A 23,613-nucleotide genomic window follows, 5' to 3' on the forward strand; every position below is an offset into this window, starting at 1 on the left:
GTCAGGTATACATCTATTAGAACCGTGATATCTCTTGCAACACAGATGGGATGGGAGATTCATCAGATGGATGTCAAAACGACATTTCTGAACGAGGTGATAGAAGAAGAGGTATACATTGAACAACCAGAAGGCTTTGAGACACATGAGAAGAAGTCTCATGTATGTAGATTGAAGAAAGCCTTGTATGGGCTGAAACAGGCACCTAGAGCATGGTATGGTCGAATTGATGGCTACTTGCAGAAGATGGGATTTGTCAAGAGTGACGCAGATCCAAATCTCTACTATCTGGTTGTAGAGAATCAACCTCTCATCCTAGTATTATGTGGATGATCTCTTCCTGATAGGATCATCCAGGCTCATCGGGGACTGCAAGAAGAATCTAGCCACAGAATTTGACATGAAGGATTTGGGACAGATGCATTATTTCCTGGGGTTGGAAGTTTGGCAGCAAAAGGGGGAGATCTTCCTTGGACAAGGGAGATATGCTACAGAAATTTTGAAGAGATTCAGGATGGAGGATTGTAGACCCATGGCTACTCCAATGATCACCAACTGGAAGAAAATTGATGCATCAGAAGACAAGGATGTTGATCCCACCTTATACAAGCAGCTCATAGGGTCCTTGATGTATCTGGTCAATACCAGGCCAGACATTTGTTACGTTGTCAACACCCTCAATCAATTCATGGTGGAGTCAAAGAGGGCGCACTGGGCAGCAACCAAACATATTTTCAGATATATACAGGGAATAGTCGATTATGGACTCTTGTCCACCAGGAGTAAGGATATCAGATTGAGTGGATTCATTGATGCAGATTGGGCTGGAAGTTCAGTAGATTGGAAAAGTACCTTTGGTTACTGTTTCAACATTGGATCAAGAATGACCTCCTAGTGCAGTAGGAAACAAAAGTCTGTAGATCTAAGCTCAGCTGAGGCAAAATATATGGTTGCAAGCACAACTTCGTGCGAGGCCATATGGCTTAGAAAACTGCTTGTGAACTTATTCAGAAGAAAGATGGAGGCGACTAGTATCATGTGTGATAATAAGAGTTGCATCAAGCTCTCCGACAATCTAGTGTTTCACGATCGATCAAAGCATATTGATATCGGGTGTCACTTTGTCAGAGACCGTGTCCAACAAAGAGCTATACAGTTGAGCTACACTCCTATAGGAGAACAGGTGGCAGACATCGTCACCAAGGCCCTTGGAAGAACAAAGTTTGATTATTTCAGGGAAAAGATGGGGATGATAAAGAATCCATTTCAGTAGCAGAAATGGGGGTGATGTTGCAGTTTGGTAGTAGTCAGCAGTAGCATGATGTAGCATGATGAAAAGAGATTGCAGTGCAGATGCAATGCTGGGAAGAAGGACCAACAGCAGCACGGATGCAGAGGGAGTTGTAGTGCAGATGCAGTGTTGGGAGTAAGGACCAACAACAACACGAATGTAGAGGGAGTTGCCGTATGGATGCAGCAATGGCAAAGGAAGAGCCATGGGCAGCAGTACAGGATGCAGCAATGCAGAGGATGTTAGGCAGGGAGGCCTAGCATCAACACAGGTACTGGTGCCGTATAGTCAGAGTGATGCTCAGTATGGAGTATTACTAGAGCACAGTCCTCGCTAAGAGGGAGTGTTGATTTGGGGTAGCATCGGATGTGCTCTAGCCATGAAAATTGGTGGAGAGGCTAAAGCACATGAGATCTCCAAGACCCAGAAATGGTTTGGGTAGATTCTAACCAATTTGGGAGATATTAAAATAATTAATACTTTTAATGGAGTTCCTAAGTCTAAACTTAGGAAAAATAAAATATTAATGGGTATTAAATTATTAATATAAAATTGGGTTAGAAGGTTCCAAAAGTCATGGATCAAGCCAAATCTAATCTTAGCCATTGATCAGAGATTTAATTTCGGCCGTTGAAGGACCAACAGGAAAAGTATAAGAAGAGGCTTGAGGGTTAGTTGGAGAACGCACTGAGGGAGACCAGTCAGTTCAATTTTTGGAGTGGGGTTAGCTGAGAATTTCGAACTAGTGGTCTAGAGAGCAGCAAGAGGCAACGAGTACAGAATAGAGAGTCGGGAATTGCACCAGAAGACCAACGCAGTGGTTGGAGAGGCAGACGTAAAGCATCTCAGGTAGTTGCAGAGGCAACAGACTGTGCAATCACTCGAGGGCCTGCGTGGGTGATGCATAGAGGCCTAGTGTTGACGCAGAGAAGCAGGAGCTGACACAGAGAAGCAAGAGCTGGTGCAGAGGGCCTGGGAGCTGCACAGAGGCCAGCAAGCTTGACGCTGAGACTGGGAGAAGTGCTGGAGAATTTTTCTTTGTTGGGTAAGCCAGTTTGGCACCCAGTTGTATTGAAGAAGTGTTGAATAATAAAATCCTCCTCTACTGCACCGGTTTTCCCACATTGGGTTTTTCGGGGACAATTATCCAAAATATCTGTGTTGATGTGTTGATTCTTGTGCATGTGTTTGTTTCTGTATTATGGTGTGATATCTGCAGCAGAATTTGTTTTAATGTTTACTGAAGGGTTTTCATAAATAAATTATTGAGAAATGAGTAGGTAAAATAAATCAGTTGTTGCAATGGTAGAATTTTCACGCCATGGTTTCAACCTACTACATCTATACACCCAAATATGTGGACATTCATCGTTATTGACACTCTTGAGCCCATGGCATTTGGCCTTGAGACCCCTGTGTTCCAATCCACCTCATCATTATCCACATGACACCTACCACTTGAAGGATGTACCTTGGACATGTCCTTTCGTTTAGGGGTCGGGAATACCTGATAGGGTTGTTTATTAGCCACTCCTACCTAGGGAGGTTCATTACATGCTCAAAGCCCCAAATTTGGAAGGGAAACCCACTATGAAGTCTCATTTGTGCCTTTGAATAACAAGCTTGTTTCACTTAGATGCACTAATGAATTATTGTACTTGAAGGCGAGGAGACACATTGGATCTTATGCATAATTGGAAGGTGGTTTGATCATGGGCTGGGCAACTTAACTGGGGCTCAAGCCCACTAGAGGATCATGTTGACATTTGTAGGGGATGCGTTGAGAACCATGCGACTCCGTCATGTGATATAGCAATTGTCTCATCTTATGGGCGTCCTTAGCACCTTTAACAGTTTGTTCATTGCCCCACATTATATGCAGGATGATGCACTTGGAACAACAATGTGTTAGTTTTTGTAGCATCAAATGGTGTTCTAGTCTCAAACTTTGTGGAGAGGCTAAAACACATGAGTTCTCCAAAACCCTGAAATCATTTATGGAAATTCCACCTAGAGACAACTCAATTAAATTAATTGATCGATAATTAAAAATGCCTTGGTCTAACTTAGGGAAAACGATTAATTAATTGAGAAAGGTGAGAATTCTCTAGAAACTCACATGGATTGACTTGGAGATGATCTTAGCCATTGATTAAGATTTAATCGTGGTCGTTGAAGTCTCAACTGGAGATTATAAGAAGAGGTTGATGGGGTAGATGGAGAACACACCAGTGCAGATACTTAGTGATCCAGGCCGATCAATTTCCAGTAGCAGGTGATTCGATAGTGAGATCGAGCTAGTGATCGAGTAACAAGTGGCACAGGGGCAGAGTAGCAAATTTCCAGAGGAGTTTTTAGTTCTGGAAGAGTCAAGAGAGGAGGCCGTATTATTTCTCCCGGAGGTTGTGCAGATCGATTCAACTAAGAAATAATTTGATTCAGTTGCGGGTGGCTGGGAAAATTCCTAGTAGGCCAAGCGAATCACTTCCAGGGAAGAGATAGGCATGACGTCTGATTCAGAGGGATTTCGGGCAGTGCATACAAGAGATTGTGCATGGCTGGATGCAAATCTTCTCGGGAGTTAGTTTCTGAGCGCAGATTATCACTGGATTTCTTATGGGGAGAGAGAAATTCTCTCAAACAATTTTTGCCAATATTTCTCTTAGATTGGATTGCTAGATTAAGCATCCAACTTATTGTACTCAAAATTTCTACTGCTGCATAATAATAAAACCCTCATCTACTGCATTGGTTTTCCAACATTGGGTTTTTCCGGGGACAATTGTCGAAAAATAACGATGTCAATTTGTGTGTGTAATTGCTCTATATTTCTCAGTTCTGCATATTTTATTTCTGCAACGTAATTTTTATTTGTGAAGAATTGCAGTGTGATTAATTCGATATTTTGCTGTAACAAAATAAACTGCATAATTTATCAGCGAGAAGAATTAATTCCAGTTGTTGCATTTCAAGGAATTTTCACTTGGTATAAGAGCGATTTGATCGGATCAATAGCTCATAGGCAAAAAGGGAGAAATTCGCTGTTTAGAGGGAGAATCAACACAATTTTTCTAGGGTCTGCGTAGGGCCAAGCCAGGCAGTGCGAGTAGCAGAGAAGAAGTTTGATTTCCAGTTGTAGGGTGGCAGGAAAATTTTGAACTACTCAGAGAAGAGCTCTAACAGGCAAAGGTAGAATTGGAAAGTAATTTCGAAGAGTAGCGCAACAGGATCGTTGAGCAAATTCGAGCGAAAGAGGAAGAGAAATTACACACATAAAGGGAGTTTCTCTCAGATGGTTTCTAGTTTTAGAAGTCCAAAATCTCCAGTTGCAGTAGGCAAATTTTCTCATTCCAAGAAATAGTGCGAGTAGCAGTGCTAGTAGCGGAGTAGGTGAAAGAAGGAGATTTGTGTCCCAGGTCAAGTTTTTGTAGTGATGGCTTCAGTAGGACTCCGAGACCAGGACAGATTAGAGGGTGCATTGAACTATTGTATCTAGAAGGCCAGGATGGCATTCTTGCTAGACGAGTATGGTTTGAAGATGTATGCATAACAAGTTGTAACCATACCTACAGATGCAAATCAACTAGCGAATTACAATAAGTAGATTGCCAAGGCAAAGCGGTTGATTCTTAATGGAGTTTGAGATCATATGGTCTCACACATTGCGGCTAAGAATACGGCCAAAGAAATTTGGGATGCTATTGCCTCACAATATTAGAATTTTTTCGAGTAGCGGAAGATGTTCCTGAAGTAAAAGTTGAGGAATATTCGAATGTAGAAGGGTGAAGGCATCAACCCCTATCTCACCAGAATTCAGGATATCTGAGATGGGCTTGCAGTTGTAGGAGAGTCATCTCCACCCATAGAACTTGTGCATTTGGCCCTCAACAATGTCACCGAGGAGTGGGAGACCTTCGTTCAGAGCATTCTGGGACGAGATTCGTTGCATGGGAAGATCTCACACAAGAGGAGACGAGGCGAGCTCTAGTAAAGAGCTTTATTAGCAACAGTAGCAGTAAAGGATCGAAGTGTGTGAAGGAGGAAGAAACTATGGCCCTTGCATCGAAAGGGAAAGCAAAAGGTCCCAGTCAAGGACAAGGATCACAGGGAGAGAAGAAGAAGAAGTATTTGTCCAAGATCAAGTGCTTCAGGTGTGGCGAGTTTGGCCACTATAGTACCCAGTGTCCTCAAAGGAAGAAGGACAAGAAGGAGAAGTAGGATCAAGGGGCAACATTCACAAAGATCAATAATATTTCCTCTAGGCTAGAGGAAGATTTCGCCATGTATGCAACTATACCTCCAGGAGAGAGGTGGAACGATGTAGAGCTTTAGTTCCAGAGTTGCAGAGATTCAGGTAGAGTCCAACACAGATACAACAAAGAGGTCAGTTCCAGATTGTTGCAGCAGGACCATACCTTTGCTACAAGGGCCCACAGTATTCAGTAGCAGGTGGATCAGTGTCAATTGGTGCAGTCAGTTCTAGAGTGATAGTTGCAGACTAGTTGTAGTCAGGATGCTGAGGGGCACAAAGCAGTGTTGATAACAGTGCAAGAGGTACAGTGCAGAGTCAACTACAACGCAAATATCCCAGTGGACAGTTCAGAAGCTAGTAGCAGTCAGAGACTCAGGAGACAGTTGCAGCACAAAGACATAGTTGATCCAAATTTTTGGATACTTCTCAGTTGTAGTAGTTGCAACAACAACAACAACAACAGTGAGAGGGAGTGTTTGTTGGGTTGCAGTGCAGATGCAGAGCTGGCAGCAATACAGGTTGTATAGAGCAGTTTCAGCAGCAGCACAGATGCAACATGGTTCAACTACAACCATTAGTAGATGAATTAGAGTTAGCATAGTGGTTGATGGACAGTGGCAGGCAACTACAGTTGTCAGACATTAGCAATGTGTATGGGAAAATGATGCAAAGACATAGTGTTGTAGTGGTGCAATATTAGAACACCTTCCTCGCTAAAAGGGTGTGTTAGTTTTTGTAGCATTGGATGGTGTTCTAGTATCAAACTTTGTGGGGAGGCTAAAACATATGAGTTCTCCAAAACCCATAATTTTTTTTTCCTGGAAATTCCACCTAGAGACAACTCAATTAAATTAATTGATTGATAATTAAAAATGCCTAAGTCTAACTTAGGGAAATCGATTAATTAATAGGAATTAATTGAGAAAGGTGAGAATTCTCTAGAAACTCACATGGATCGACTTAGAGATGATCTCAGCCATCGATTAAGATTTAATTGTGGCCGTTGAAGTCTCAACTGGAGATTATAAGAAGAGGTCGATGGGGCATATGGAGAACATGGCAATGCAGATACCTCAGTGATCAAGGCACACTAATTTTCCAATAGCAGGTGATTCAACATTGAGATTGAGCCAGTGATCAAGTAACAGGTGGCTGAGGGGTAGAATAGCAGATTTCCAGAGGAGTTTCCAGTTCCAGAAGAGTCAGGAGAGGAGGATGTATTATGCCTGTGTAGAGCCTCAAGAGGGTAGTTTGATTCAACTGAGGAAGAATTCAATTCACTGATGGTGGCCGAGAAAATTCCTAGTAGGCCAAGTGTTCCATGGGAAGAGACAAGCGAGACTTCAGATTTAGTGGGAGTTCCGGGCAATGCGTACAAGAGACTATGCAGGGGTGGATGCAGATGTTTTTAGGAGTCAGTTTCTGAGCCTAGATTGTGGCTGGATTGCTTGTGGGGAGAGAAAAATTCTCTTAGATGATTTTTGCTAGTATTTCTCTTAGATTGGATTGGTAGATTAAGCATCCAAATTATTGTGCTTAGATTCTCTACTGTTGCATAATAATAAAACCCTCATTTGTTGCACTGTTTTTCCCACATTGGGTTTTTCCAAGGACAATTGTCCAAAAATAACAGTGTCAATTTGTGTGTGTGATTGCTCTATATTTCTCAGTTCTGCACAGTGTTGCAGGAACCAGCCCCCCCGCAAGGATCCAAAGGCAGATTTGCGTCCCGTACGAATCGCCACTGATCCCTCGGCAGAACCGCGGATTGGAAAATCGGATCCGCGGTTCCTCCTTTTTTTAGTGGTTCCTGCAAAATTGGATTCGTAGGGGCCCGATCTGCGGCTCCTACTGCCTGATCTTCGGTTCCTATTTCTCGTTCCACGGATCTGGAAAGGATCGGGTGCGGATCTGTGGAGGTTCGGGCGTGTATCCATTGTAGATCACGAGCAGATCCAAGAAAGGGTGGACGGTTCTGCAGGGCTTTTTTTGTTTTTGGAAATTCTGAATTGTTCTGTGAGGAACTACACTTTCCGAATACTCCTAAGGTGCCCCTTGATGCTCCCTAGATGCTTCCTAGATGCTCCCTAATGGTAATGTTAAATTCTTAAAGTAAAAGTGACATTCTCCTTTATCTTTCATTTCCATCCTTTTACTTAAATTTTTAACATTACCATGAAATGACTCAGGATGTTTGAGAGTGGTTCCAACCTCATCAGACTTCATATGGAGAAAATAGAATTTCATATCCCATTCAAAATTCAGCAGACTTAACAGTTTTCAGGATCAATGGAATTGTGGCGTTTCATTGGATTATATCATGTATGAAGGCATGTGATTGGCATTTAATCAAGAGCAACAAGTCCTACATGTACCCTAGTGTTGGTGTTATTGATTGTTGAACTTCTTGGTCATGGCCTTAGCAACTGCAATTATGTACCCTTCACTCAAGTCAAAATCATTGATTAGGCATGTTAAGCTTTCTCTACCATATTATAAAGCTTGGATTAAGCTGTTTGATCAAAATTAGGCAATGTTGACTAAAATCCCTATAGAATTGAAGTAGAGGCAAAGGCTAGACAAGAGAAGAGGAATCTAGATTCTAGATGGTTGATGCTGGAATAATTAATCATTGATGTACAATGGATGCCATATCTATCTTGATTTATGTAAAAATATGCATGTTTTCATGTCTTCTACAACTAATTTGGTATTTTGGATGTTTTTTTAATATAAATGCAAAAAAATATAATATATATATATAGTAGACACTTCCGAGACGCTTCGCTTCCTATATTTTTGGAAAATGATGCTTCCACGTCCCCGCTTCCAAAAAACGTCCCCGTTTCGTCCCTGCTTCGTGCAACATTGGTTCCACAACGTAATTTTTATTTGTGAAGAATTGCAGCGTGATTAATTTGATATTTTGCCGTAACAAAATAAATTGCATAATTTACCAGTTAGAAGAATTAATTCCAGTTGTTGCATTTTAAGGAATTTTCACATAGTAATATCAGTTTGCCATAATAGGGAATCAGGTCATCCAATTTTTCACACTAAGGAGTTTTGAATCAACCCCTTTGGATCCCTCCAAGTATAGACAACTCGTTGGCTCATTGATGTACTTGATGAATACTTGACCAGACGTATGTTTTGCAGTAAATTTACTCAGTGAATTCCAAGTGGAGCTGAAGCATGATCATTGGATAACGACAAAGCGTATTCTGAGATATCTACAAGGAACCATCAACTATTGTCTGAAATATGATAGAAGGAATGATGTCCAATTGATTAGGTATACATATTCTGACTGGGGAGGCAGTGAACAGGATGGAAGAAGCACTATGAGAGGATTATTCAGTTTAGGATCCTCCATGGTCTCATGGATGAGCAGAAAGCAAGACACTGTTGCTTTGAGTAGTGCGGAGGCTGAATATGTTGCATCATGTGAAGTAATCAGAGAAACAATTTGGTTAAGGAAGTTGCTAGCTGACTCATTTGAAGGACCGATGAACCCTATAGTGATACTTTGTGATAACACTAGTTGTATTCATTTGTCTGAGGGTCCAGAGTTTCATGGAAAGACAAAGCATATCAACAACAAGTATCACTATATTTGAGAGCTAGTACAAAATGGTGTGTTGTAGCTACGGTATATCTCCACTGGTGAGCAAGTAGCTAACATATTGACAAAATCACTTCCGAATAAGAAGCTTGTATACTTAAGGGACAAGCTTGGTTTGGTGGATTTATCCTCCCTAATTCAGAGGGAGAGATATGTGAAAATTTCTAAATCTAACAAACCAGAAATCCTACTATAGTAAACTGATTTGCATTACCTACTTGTTATCTTCATTTAACAAGTTATTTCTAGAAATATTCGGAAAATATTAATGTAAATACATTGCAGCCTACACCAATATACAGATGAAGTATTGAAAAATAAATGAGACAAACACACAAAGAACACATTTATTTTTGGACTAAATGTCCTCGGAAAAACACAATGCTGGAAAACCAGTGCAGCAGCTCTGAGGGTTTCTATTATTAAGCAGAAGTTCTGAATACAAATGCTGGTTGCCCTCCCAGCAAACTAGTGACAGAGAAATACAATGGCGGAAAACCTGAGTGAGTTTTACTTCACTTCACCCGGTAGATTCCGGCAACAAAACTGGCTGGCCCCAACTACAATTGCACCGCCCCTTCGCAGTAATTGCGTGGGCCTGCGTGGAGCTCTCTGAGGCTCTGCGTCAGCTCTTCTACCCACTGCGTCAGCTTTCCCGATTGTTTTGGCAGTTCCCAATAGTTCCGGCTTTCTGCGTGGAAGGCAACTTTCTCCCTCTGCGCTGGCCCTTCTAGCTCTACGTCAAGGCTGCGTGGGCCCAGACTGGCCCAATGTCAGCTCTTCTTGGCTATTGCGCTGCCTCCACAAGCTTCTCTTTGCCTCTTTGTCAGTATTCCCGAACTATCACTGCCCCTCAGCTGCAAGATCTCCCCAATCGATTTCCCTCTTGAGAACTTCTCACCTCAGAAAATCGATTTCCTCAATCTCTCTATGTGTGTTCTCCAACTGACCCCAAGCCTCCGTTTATACTTTTCTTGTTGAGAAATCAACGGCCGAGATTAAGTCTCTAATCAATGGCTAAGATTAAATTAGACTTGATCCTCGTCTCTTAGAAGCTTCTCACCCATATTTTCATTAATACTTATTAATATTTTAATTTTCCTAAGTTTAGACTTAGGAACCCCATTAAAAATATTAATTATTTTAATAAAATACAATTTGGGTGGAATTTCACCAAACGATTTCTGGGTCTTGGAGATCTCATGTGTTCTAGCGCCTCCACAAAATTTCGGAGTTAGAGCATAGCTGATGTTACCCAAAAATCAACACTCCCTATTAGCGAGGAATGTGCTCTAGCAATACTTCCCAGCAGAAGTATCACACTGATCCACGACATCGGTCCTCTATGTTGTTGATGTTCGGCCTACTGCCCTTCATCCACTCCGTTGCTGATGCTCGACCTGCTGCCCTTCATCCACTCCGTTGCTGATGCTCGGCCTGCTGCCCTTCATCCACTCCATTGCTGCAACCTGTACTGCTGTCCATGACACTGCCACTGTCATTGCTGCATCTGTACTGCAACTCCCTCTCAATATGCTGCATCATGCTGCCCATAACACTGCCACTGCTAACTGCTACACTGCAACTCAATTGCTGAGAAGTAAGCAACTGAAAATCTACCCAAAAGTTGACATGCTAGTCAGTCGGGAAATCCCTAGATGCTAAAGCTACCTCTGCTGCTAATTTGGGCTGACCCTCTGATGCTACTGCGTTGTTGTTGTATCTGCTCCGTGCACTCGCACTGCTGCAACACTCTACTGCACTGCTTCAGACTTTCGCACTCTAGCTCTGTCACTGTTGCTCCATCATCCCTCGCACCAATTGACTCCCTTCACCTTGCTACTGTCATTAAGGGCTCCTGTAGCCATATGTGATCCAAGAGTTTGGGCACCTCAAGGATCTTGCCCCCCTGTAGCTCTAGAACTACAGTTCTATATCAGCCCACCTCCCTCCTGGAAATGTGGCTGCTATCTCTGCCAAATGAATGTCGAACTGGTTCTCTTCTCCCTCTTTCATTGCTGCCCCAGTAAAACTCGGATCTGGATTTATTTGGCACTAGAAATCCTCTAAGGAACAAGCTCCCTCTGAATTTCAATTTCCTTCATGGAAATCCTTCTGCAGACCACTATCAAACCACCCCTCTCTGATCTCTCTTTGCGGCTTCTCAGCACTAGATCTAGATTTCTTGGCAAGAAATCTTCTGAGGAACTGATTCCCTCTACTTTGCTTCTACCCCAGTAGGTATTGTTCTGCACCAGTAGAATCAGCACCCCACCAGCAACTCCAAATGAAGTTTGTGCTGCACCTCTAGCCACGACAACAGGAAAAACGAGACTCAACAGTCTCCGCGCTGGCCCAATAACCACTGCACTACCCTCTGTAGAAACAATGTCACCCAATCACGCTGACGCAAGCTTTGCGTGAGCCTCCCTTGGTGACTACGTCACCCCTCCTCTGCTCTCTCGGCTAGAAAACTGCGCTGTCTCTTGGGACAACTGTCTTCAACACAAATGTTCCTCTGTCCTTTCGCTGATGGCTTCAGTCCTCCTTGATCTGTAATCGCTTTGATACCATGTGAAAATTTCTGAATCTAACAAACCAGAAATCCTACTGCAGTAAACTGATTTGCATTGCCTACTTGTGTTCTTCATTTAACAAGTTATTTCTAGAAATATTCATAAAATATCAATGTAAATACACTGCAGCCTACACCAATATATAGATCAAGTATTGAAAAATAAACGAGACAAACACACAAATAACACACTTATTTTTGGACTAAACATGCCTAGAAAAACCCAATGCGGGAAAACCAATGCAACAACTATGAGGGTTTTCTATTATTAAGAAGAAGTTTTGAATACAAATGTTGGTTGCCGTCCCGGCAAACCAGTGATAGAGAAATACAATGGCGGAAAACCTGAGTGAGTTTTACCTCACTTCACCCGACAGATTCCGGTTGATCCAGCAGCAAAACTGGTTGGCCTTGGCTACAATTGCGTTGCCCCTTCGCAGCAACTGCGTGGGCTTGTGTGGAGCTCTCTAACCCTCCGTGTCAGCTCTTTTGCCCATTGCGTTAGCTTTCTCGGCCGTTCGGACACTCTGCGTGGAAGGCATCTTTCTCTCTTTGCACTGGCCCTTCTGGCACTGCATCAAGGCTGTGTGGGCCCAGACTGGCCTAGCGTCAACTCTTCATGGCTCGTGCGCAACCTCCACAAGTTTCTCTCCGCCTCTCTATCAGTATTCCCGAACTATCACTGCCCCTCAACTGCAAGATCTCCCCAATCGATTTCCCTCTTGAGAACTTCTCACCTCAGAAAATCGATTTCCTCAATCTCTCTGTGTGTTCTCCAACTGACCCAAGCCTCCATTTATACTTTTCCTGTTGAGAAATCAACGGTTGAGATTAAGTCTCTAATCAATGGCTAAGATTAAATTAGACTTGATCCTCGTCTCTTAGAAGCTTCTCACCCATATTTTCATTAATACCCATTAATATTTTAATTTTCCTAAGTTTAGACTTTGGAACCCCATTAAACATATTAATTATTTTAATAAAATAAAATTCGGGTGGAATTTCTCCAAATGATTCCTGGGTCTTGGAGATCTCATGTGTTCTAGTCCGTCCACAAAATTTCGGTGCTAGAGCACATCCGATGCTACCCAAAAATCAATAAGATAGACACTACATTCTTGTCTTCACTTGGGAAGAAAGAATGGAGGATTGGGTAACCATCCGCGATTCGAATATTCTTTGAGAATGTTGTAGGGCATTCAAGACAAGAGTAGTCGTGGATCGATATTCTTTGAGGATTAGTTGCCCAAGATAAGAATAGTCCAATGGGAGGTCACACTGTGTGAATACCCGGGTGGGGTATGTACCTTGGGAGACAATGATGATGGTGTTTATATATATCATTGGTCTCGCTAGCATTGTGCTCTGATGTTGTGGAGAGATAGAGTTATTAGTCAAGGCCTTGCTATGTGACAATGCTTGTTAATATGATGCTAGACAAATGGGTTACCAATCCGACTCTTCTTATGAGATCTCTTCAGATTGAGAATAACCATGTACCTCTTATGAATACATCCCCAGTTAAGAGGGAGTGTTGAAAAATGTGTAACTAGGTTCGGTCTTCATAAGTATGAAATATATTCTTGTAAATATTAAATGAAAAAGAAATTATTATTATTATTGGAGCATGGGTTTCATGCTCAAGTTCTTTTATTTTATAGGTCAAGCACCCATTGAGTGCTTCTAGGGTTTGTCCTAGGTATAAGAGTCATTTTCATATATTGAAGACCCAATGGGCACATTGTGAAGTGTAAAGAAAAAATTATTGTCTTTAAAGTGTCAAAATACCTCTAAGATCAAGTCAGCGTAATGAGCTGTCAAGTCGGCTTAAATGAAGAGCCATGTCCAACCTTGAAGAAGCCTATATATAAGAGGAACTTGTCCTCCACTTGAATAACTAACTCCCTTATCTCTTATGTGAAGGAGCAAAAGAAGAAAAAGTCGAAGAAGGAAGTGCGAAGAAGTTGAAGTTTCTGGGCCTTATCTATTCTTCTGGGGGGATCGAAGTTAAGGTTTCTACGCTGGATCTTCTCGGGTTCGATTTTGAAGGAGAAGAGAAGGGAAGGTAAGTGAAGGTCTCTTAGGGCATCCTACTAGCCCTAGGACTCAAGTCAAGGGAAGCGAAGTCAAGAGGAAGGCTATCAGAGGGAGATCGAAGTCTCCTTGAGAAGCAATAGCTGTTGCTGGGGAGCAAAATTTCGGATCTACTGGGAGGTCGAAGAAATTGCAGCAGGAGGCCGTGGTAGACTTGATCTTGGAGGGTATTTATCTGAGTCTAGGTCGTGGTATTCGTCAATTGAAATATCTGAAAGATAAAGAAGAGATTTACGGGATTTTCCCCTCAAGAGGAGGGGTTTTGGCCTTGGCTTGTAACCTATATACTGTATTAATGTTCTTACTGTTTTGGTAGCTGTTTGATGTATTTCACATTGGAATAATAACGAACAAAGCTAATAAGTAAAAGGTAACAAAAACAATTATCAAGTTAAGAGAATTAACTTATTCATTGCCCTATTGAATTCCCAATAGGGCAAGGCCTAATTAGGCCTGTGGCAAGCCTTATAGGCTAGAAAAACGCTTATGGAAACCTTAGATGGGCCACGCTAGGCCAAGGAGGGATGACACTGAGGCTGGAAGGGTTGGATGACTAGGGAAATGGAGGACGCTAGGCCTAGAGGCCTCAAGAAATTGAAATCCTCGCCCAAAAATTGGGGTTGCTTTAGATCTTCAATTTCACTGCAAAATTCTTCAGCTGTTGGCCTTGCAAAAATGCTAGAGACTAGATCTTACCCTCAAGGGCCTAGATGTCGCTGTAATCCAACAAATCTTCTTGAATATAACTTGCACAAATAAAATTACAAGTGCTCAAAACCCCAATATATATAAAAAACTCAAAACCCCAATATATACAAAAAACTCAAAACCCCAAACCTTAGCTGCAAACAAGGGTTAGAAATATAAATTTTATTTACAAAAATTTGTTATACAAAATTTATTGACAAATTATACAAATGTACAATGCCTGAAAGTTTTTGAGGAATGCATTTTTAAATAAAATATGACAATGGCTAGATGTATTTCGAAAAATAGATGTTTAACCATAGCCTTAGCAAAATAGGAAAATCATATAAAATATTCAAAGTCCAAACAAGGTCAGTGTATGCCCACAATCTGTGAACTTGGAGCCCAAGGGCCGGGGAACCTACAAACTCTATATATTTTCTCAAGAAAAATAGTTAGAACATAAAATTAATTGGATCACCTAAGATGAGCCCAAAACTGCCCAATAGAATGTTTCTATCAATTGCAAATGAAATAATGATTTAGATTATATTAAAGCACAATATAGGAATGCACATACCCAACACATACCAGAGATCAATGAGACAAAGACACCATGAACTATACCCCAAAGTCTTTTATCATGATATTCAAATGTTCCTAGCAGAACGGTGGCTTCAAACCAGCGTTAACAAAATTACAATAGAGCTCAAATAATAATAAGATGTCTAATAGAAGCAAAATGCCTTCTATTTATAGAGAAATTCCTCCAAGTGGAAAATAATGGCTAGTTGGCTTGATACCTGCCAAAATAATCTCGATCGTCGATAAATCCTTGATCAACTTTTAATCTTTGCCGTAAAAAATAATCATTTTTGAGGAATTTTCGAATTTCTTACTAAAACCATTTTTTATTAGCTCAAGAATAATTATTTTGAGCTAATTTCCTCAAAAAATAGACTGACTTAACCACCAAGGTCCAAGGGTCCAAGTTTTCTTGAAATTTCCAATATTTCCTTGGTGGGGGACCTCCAAAAATTCATTTCTTTTAGACCCACGAAGTTTTCCACTTGGATAAATTAATTTCTCTAACATTTTAATTTGGACTCTAAATTAAATAATTTTCTGGCTTATGATTTAATTTTATTTTTGCCAGAAAAATTAATTAATTGACTCATGAGGGGATTAATTATTTTTCCACCCTCAAATATTTTAGCCATGGAGTTTAAGTATGAGGGACCATGCACTAAAATATTTTTTACATAATGTTTTACAAATTCAACGCTCAAAAAGGGAATACCCGTTGGTTATAGACCCTTAAAAAACATACCCAATTCTGCGACAATATGATCTAGTAGACCATGCGATTTGTAATAAAATAATTTAGCCAATTAGTTTAAATTATTCCCAAATCACTTTTACAATATACTCGACTAAAACACTAGGACTCACCTAAGACCTTGACGATAAACTACACCCTAGGTTTGGGGTAAGGTTGGAGGAAAAAACTTTGTCGATCATCTGTGTTTAGAAACACAGATAATCAGTGGGATGAAAAACCTCCTAAGATTGAAATTCGTCACCAAAATTATAGGCTTACCTAGGTTGTTACATAATTAACGGTCGTACTAGCATCATTTATATTACAAATTTGTAGAATGGGTTTACAATGATATGACAGACTGCTAGCTAATGATTTTGACTTACAAAAATTCCTTCAAGTCTTTGGACTCTGCTTCCTTGGAATTTTGAAAAAATGGGTGCAACAGGCCTAAAGGGTTTGCTCTCATCCTTTTCCTTTCTTTCCTTGACTGTCATAAGCAATCATATATGAAGATTAATATAAGCTTAAGAACCTAAAGGAGCATTATACATTAACTAAGGGCTTAATCTAGCTTGCTTACAAGTGAATTTTGGCACTGTTTTCATAATGACAGTGGGCTGATCTGATTTATATTTAAATCTGGTGCATCTTTACTGGTCATTTAATGACAAGAATATTGGTCAAAAGATTTTATTAGGCTCTCTTTGGACTTGAGGATAAACTAACTCTTGCATCATTCTCTTTGCACCTTTGCATTCTTGCGTCATTGCATTGTGTTTCTTTTTTTGACATCCATAGTTAGATGCATTTGATAGTCTCTTCATACATTGCATATCACTGTTAGCAATCTCATTGTTCTATTGGTGCTTGTTATTTTGCTCAAAGAACATTGGAGTTTCTCTTGTTCTTGATTGTTGCATAACATAAGTATAAGAGAGCTATTCTAATTCATTAATCAACATCTTGGATCATTGAGTAATCATTGTTGCTAATCTTGTTTCATTAAGATAAAGTGATCTCTAAGTGCTTCATTCATCGGATATTGCCATCTTGTAATCTTGAGTTGAGAAGTAACATTGTGAGCATCTTGATTTCAAGTAGTTTAACATTGTCATACTGAAGCATTTAATATATTTGTGATCTCATTGAAGCAATCTTAAATATTATTTGCATCTTCCTTCTAGGACAAGAAGTGCATTTTTAAAATTTACCTTTAAGCATAAGCTTGGTTGTAAGAAAGATAGGACCATCTTCTTCATCCAGTTTGAGGAGACTAGATCCTCATTCACAGTTAACGTAGGTGACCTTGCAGTTCTCTTGTGGGAAATCCGTTGTAGGAACATAGGCACTTAGGTTGTTAGAACTCCATGGGAAGTATTATTAATGAGGCCTTAGCCTCCTTCCTTTGGATTTCTCTCTACAACTTGCATTTGTGACTAACTCCAAAATAATTGAAAGGAAGGTTTTACATATATTAGGCATTTAACTAAAATTGCCCAAGATCTTGTATCTGACATCAAATTAGGTCTTGCACTTCATCCAGGATAGATCTCACATCTTGCAGCAACTGTTTATTCGGTAACTTGATATATTAATCTCTATTGTGCAAGTAATTAATGTTGAAGGCACTGGTCTCTGATTCATAATTTCAATGAATCTAATCTTGTTGTGCTTATTAATCTCACTTGTCACTTAATTTTAATTCAAGTTGCTAGGCCATTTGTGAAAATTTCTGGATCTAACACATCAGAAAACCCTACTGCATTTTCTGGTTTACTATCTCCTAGTTGTTCTTTGCATTAACAAGTTATTTAAATACATAAATATTGAAGTAAACACAAATGCAACCTTCACAAATATACAGATCAACAACTGAAATAAACTGAGACAACACAAGAGACACCTTTATTTTTGGACAATCATCCCCGGAAAAAACCAATGCGGGAAAACCGATGCAGCAGATATGAGGGTTTTATTATTATGCAGATTTCTGAATACAACTAGGGTGCCAGAAATGGCTCACCCTTCAGAGAATTTCCTTAGCAGCAATACCTCTATCTGGAGACAGATATTCCGGCTGATCAACAACCGGATGAACGATCCCATAGTGACTCCGGCTATTCCTTGTGCTGGACAGTGAAAGCTGCTCCATGCACTCTCTGGAACTGCGTCATCCTCTCTGGCTCTGCGTTAGGCAATCAGCTCTCAGTGTGTCCCACTGGATCACCTCAGCACAGCCTCTGAATCTCTTTGCATCCACTGCATCAGCCTATTGGCCCCTCTGTGTCCTCTGTGTTGGCCTCCTCAGCCTCTGCATCAACCCTTGCTGCCTCTGCGTCAGCCCTCCAAGGCTTTGCGTTGCCTCTTTCGGTATTCTACTGCTTCTATGATATGTATTGTTCGGCCTCCTGTCGAATTGCCCCTAGCTGCAACTGATCACTGGTTCAATTTCCTTAGCAAACCTCGCCCCAGAAAATCGATCTGACTGATCTCTCTTGGTGTCTTGGTGTGTCTCCAACTGACCCTCAAGCCTTCTCTTATACTTTTCTTGTTGACGATTCAACGGTCGAGATTAAGTCCCTAATCAACGGCTAAGATTAGATTTGACTTGATCCGCGTTATTTAGAACTTTCTCACCCATACGATATTAATACACATTAATATTTAATTTTCCTAAGTTTAGACTTAGGGTCTCATTAAAAATATTAGTTATTTTAATATCTCTCCATCCGGGTGGAGTTTTCCCAGACGATTTTTGGGTCTTGGAGATCTCATGTGCCTTAGCCTCTTCACCAATTTCCAATGAGTCTCTCATCATTCCATCTATAGAGACTAACTTCCTTAGCCTGCATTTAGGAGATCGCTTATACAAAGAGGGTAAAGATCAAAGTGATAGCCCCTACCCTGAGCGTTGTCACTTTTGGTGTACAGTTCGAGTGACAATAGGACTGAAAAGTCCACAGAAAAACCCCGAAGGGAAAACCGTTGTAGCAAATGAGAGTTTATTTTATTATTATGCAGTAGTAAAAATCTGACTACAATATCTAGATGCCCAACTGGCAATCGCCCGACAAATAATCTAGCCAAAAATTATTAGGAGAAAAATTCTCCCTCTGTAAAATAACTCAGCCTCCCTCTGGCTTGCTCGTACTATTGGCTTGTGCAAGTCGTATGGCCCTTGAATCAACCTCAAACTGGGCCCTTGAATCGTATGGCTTGTGCAAGTCGTATGGGCCCTTCAATCGTGATATTTTCTCGGCGATATATCGTTTTGCCGAAAATATCGCGATATTTTCGAGTATCGCCGATATTATCAACACTGATTTAAGTCCTTTAATAAGATATCCACAAACACACACACACACTACATTTCTCTTTTTTGCAATGACCAGGTTACCAGCCTTTATGTCCTCTGGTCAACTAGACGAGCTATTTCCTATGATTAAAATGATTTTGGCATAAATCTTGTTTTTTATGTGGTAATAAAATTTAGTTTCTGCTCCTAGATTGAATGTGGGAAATCATGTCAGATATCTGACTTTTCTTTATTGGAAATGCAGATTGGAACTGAGGCTTCAGAATTTGTTGGTCCGATTGTTTTAAGCCTTATGTTGGAGGTTGGTTCATCTTTACATTTTCCTTCTCTGACATATGTCATCATTCTAGCTATATAAGTAAAAGCATGAAGTTAAAAGCATACTCGTTGTGCTATATTAATTATTTCAGTAGAGGCAATAATAATGGGATTCATACTTCCATGGTTGAGTTTACTAGAAGGGATAACTACTCTGCAAGACATGCAAGGGCTGCACTAACTTAAATTTTCAATTGAATATTGTAGTTTCACTTAAATATAGAGGTCTATGGCTTTATTTCTCCTGTCATCTGCTAGCATGCATGGTTATCTACAATCCATTCATCTGAGGTTATAAGACTAACTATTATGTGAAAAGTGAATGATAAACTTACACCCGTGACTATGGCTGGAATATGGTATTACAGTAGACACCTTTATATGAAGTATATATTCACCTGGCTAATTCTAGTTGTCGAGTAAAAATTGTCTACACGATTATAAGTTACAAAAGTTACTCAACAAGAGTAATGTAAGTGTCCACTTCATCCATTTCCATTTAAATACAATTGAATTTCTCACAAGAATTGTCACAAAACATACTCTTGACCAATATTACATTTGGTTCTCTCCTCTTCAATTCTAAGTTTCTTATGACATGGATAACCAGCCAAGAAAGTTTGTTGGGCATTTTGTTTTATTCTTTTAGTTTTTAGGTTTCTTTTGGCATGGATAAACAGCTAAGAGAGGAATATGTATTTTTTGGTTTCTAGCTGCCTTTGGACAAAGGCACGAAGTGCAGTGAATATTAAGTGGCAGGATTCTTTTTGGTAGCTTCCAAACATAAACACTTTAGTATTTTTTTCATGACATTCATAATGTCATCAATACTAAGAACCATAGTGCAATATTTTTTATACACGTTAGAAAAAGAATTCACTGCAGTTTTGCTATCCATTCTGATATATATTATATATTAACCAATGTGGATCCATCTTAACCTGTGCTCTATCAAGTGCTGAGACTGCTCAAATCTGTGGATGTGAAACATTTTTGAGCAGGCAAAACTTGAGGAAGGTTTGCACCTCAAAGGATTTGATCATTCTATGCCCTTGATAGAGCCGAGTTAAGATGGATTTATGCTGGTTGCATGGAAAGTCATGGCATTATTTTCTACATCATTCAATGTAGAAGCTATTCTAGGTAAATTTGACAGAGTTGGAGCATGTAGAACATGAATCAAGTCAATTGCAGCATGAGACAAATAAAAGTGCTACATAAGCAGCCTCACCACCTTAGTCCCCAAGATTGGTTATGTCATGTAGAATCTATTCTAGGTGAATTTGATAAAGTTGGAGCATGTAGGACATGAATCAAGTCAATTGCAGCATGAGACTGATAAAAGTGGTACATAAGCAACCTCACCACCTTAGTCCCCGAGATTGATTACGTCATATAAAGATTGTATATGCACTTGGTAGTTTAGAGACATAGAGGGTGTGGAAGCTGAGTGGATTTAAGAAGTTAATAAAGCCTAGGAGTTGGTTTGTGCTACATTAAGTGGGAGAACCGAAGCAACACAAGTAGTGGTTTTGCAAACATATAATGAAATTTGTATATTGAATTTGCTTTGTCTTGTAAAGGTTCCATCGATTTGATGTGTGTGAATGATGAAAAGTGTTTCTGTTATGGAACGTAATTGTGAATTGAATTATAAATTGTGTTAACCCTAATTAGTGTGTTTTGACTTTGGGTTATTCATGTGATCATTGATCGGTATAATGCTATAATCATAATTATGTAATTAGCTATTAATTTATTTTTTGTGAGTCAAGTGACCCTTGTGTGTATAAAGAGGTCCTTTATTTTTGAATTATTATCATGGGTGGCTAGAACTGCACTGCTAGAACTTGTAACTTGGCCTCCACTAGAAAACTTGGCCCATCATAAAATCAGCTTCTTGAAGAATTCAACGTTGGAGAAACTCGGCCCGCTCCACGAGCAAATCAGCCCTCTCCTTTCCTTCTCATATGACTCCTACACACTCAAGAAAATCGGTTGATTGGATAAATCAGCCTCTCCACAACTTGGCCTCCTTTGTGGTTTGGCTATTCAACCTTGATTTCCTAAAGTCGGCCTCCTGGAAATACTCCCGAAATTTCCTTACACTCTTCCTTCTCTTCAGTCTATCTGAGCCTCTCACTCTAGAGAAAATCGCTTCCTCCACTTGTATGTTTTCACCTCTTCATTAGGCTTATTTTGTAACTTCATTAAGCCAAATGCGCGAAGAAAATACACCAGCGAAATTACAAAGCAAAACATTTAATTATAATGCAAATATGCTCATTAGCATATATTTATACATGTGGATATCTCAATCATTTTCTATAATCTCTTGAAAATCACTCCACAAATCTCTCATCAATCACTCATAAATCTCTCCACAAATCTCTCAGTAAAAATTAACAACTTTAATAATTTCAAATGTATCATTATTCCAACATTTCTCCCCCATAATGATCATTTGGAAATATTCCAAGATCATCTCTGAATTGTCTTAGTCTTTTGAATGTCTTGAGTTGTCTTTGTCTTCAATCTTCTGGATTCTGCTCCATCTTCAATCTTCTTCATCTTCATCTGTATCTTTAGTTATCGTTGTCTTCATGTGTTGCATCATCTGGATCTTGAGTCAATATTCTGAACTGCATCATTTTTATATCAAGGATTTCTTTCTCTTACCCCTGACCTTCTCATGGTTTTTTTGTGGCTTACCCTCAACCATTACAAATTCCAAGTGATTTCGGCTTATCACTAACCATCAAGTGGTTTTGGCTAACCACGAACCATTCATTACATCAAGTGGTTTTGGCTGACCACAGACCTACCTCTGACATTACAAAGTGGTTTTTGGATTACCACTAACCATTACAAGAACTATTCATGCTTCATTTGACTCAAGAAACAAATATTTCCTTAATAACAATTAACTTTTGGGGAACCTCAACCGACTCATGACGTTTATGTGAGAGATATTATTGTACAATTGAAGATTTGACTTTGTAGAAACCTCTCAACATAAAAGAAAACCTTTTCCATTCATTTACATCAATCCAACCACATTGTATTTTTATATGGGGGTTTGATATATCCTTATTCCAACACTTATGATGATCATGACTTGTTTGACCACAAATACTACAGGGATGTAGATTCCAACATTTAGCTTGTAGATGTCCTTTCCTTCCACAATGATTGCAATATTGTTCTTGCTTCTTCATTTGATTTGTTGTATTGCTAGATGATTCACCTGTTATCAATGTTTCTCCTTTGACAAATTTGTTAGCTACATCACTTGTGTGTCCTTCATAACCAAGGCCTTCATACTTTGTTCTTACACTTATTTGTATAGGTTTTTGAATTCCTTGACCTGCTTTGCCTAAACTTCTTCCATCATAACCCATTTTGTTAAGAAGTTTAGAACCAATTCCCTTTGTATGCTTTTCAAAATTTCCAATTTCACCATCTTCAGTTTGAGATTCATCACCTTCAACATGCAATTCACTTTCTGAACTATCATCCTCAACTTCATAACATGCAAGAGATACATGGACATTTTCATTCTTATCATCACAATCACTATCAATTATGAGGTCACTTGTATCACAAGCTGCATCACATTTTGCTTTCTCTTGACTTAATTGATTTACTTCTCTTTCAAGTGTTGACAATACATTTTCTTTTGCCATTAATTCTTGTTGCAAAGCTTCTATCAATTGATCTTTCTTATCATTAAGTTTTAGAAGATCACTTATCTGTTCATCCAGTGAAAACAACCTTTCTTCTTGCTTATTTATGTGATCTCTGGTGGAATCAACATAGTCTTTAAAAAAATTGTTTCTTATGGAATTGTCCTGTTTATATTGTTTATTTAGCTTGTCAATTTGGTGAAGTGCATCATCGAGATCCTCTTGTAACATTTCTATTTCATAATTTGCATTTTGTAGCCTTTTTCCTCCTTTTCCCATTTTGCCAGTGTTGATTGTTTCATGTTCACTTGATTGCGCTCCCTTGAACATGCTCACTTGTTGAAGAAGAGGGTGTCGGGTTCAACTGATAATGCACCCGTATAAAAAACAATAACATTTAGGTGTCGGGTACCACCGAAAATGCACCTTATGACTCCAACTTTAC

General features: G+C 39.7%; 1 protein-coding gene across 1 annotated transcript in view; it reads left to right on the plus strand.

Moving 5' to 3' along the window:
• The window catches only part of LOC149225392 (ABC transporter C family member 2-like), a 620,963-nt gene that overhangs the window by 170,606 nt on the left and 426,744 nt on the right, over window positions 1-23,613 (plus strand). The window contains exon 6 of the mRNA XM_089377080.1: window positions 19,409-19,465. Coding sequence (XP_089233206.1) covers window positions 19,409-19,465 — 57 coding nt within the window. The remainder of the gene's footprint in view (window positions 1-19,408; window positions 19,466-23,613) is intronic.

The sequence above is a fragment of the Pinus tabuliformis genome, chromosome J (genome assembly GCF_031772625.1).
Source record: "Pinus tabuliformis cultivar Carrire ecotype Pingquan chromosome J, CPIR1, whole genome shotgun sequence".
In the NCBI taxonomy this organism is placed as follows: domain Eukaryota; kingdom Viridiplantae; phylum Streptophyta; class Pinopsida; order Pinales; family Pinaceae; genus Pinus; species Pinus tabuliformis.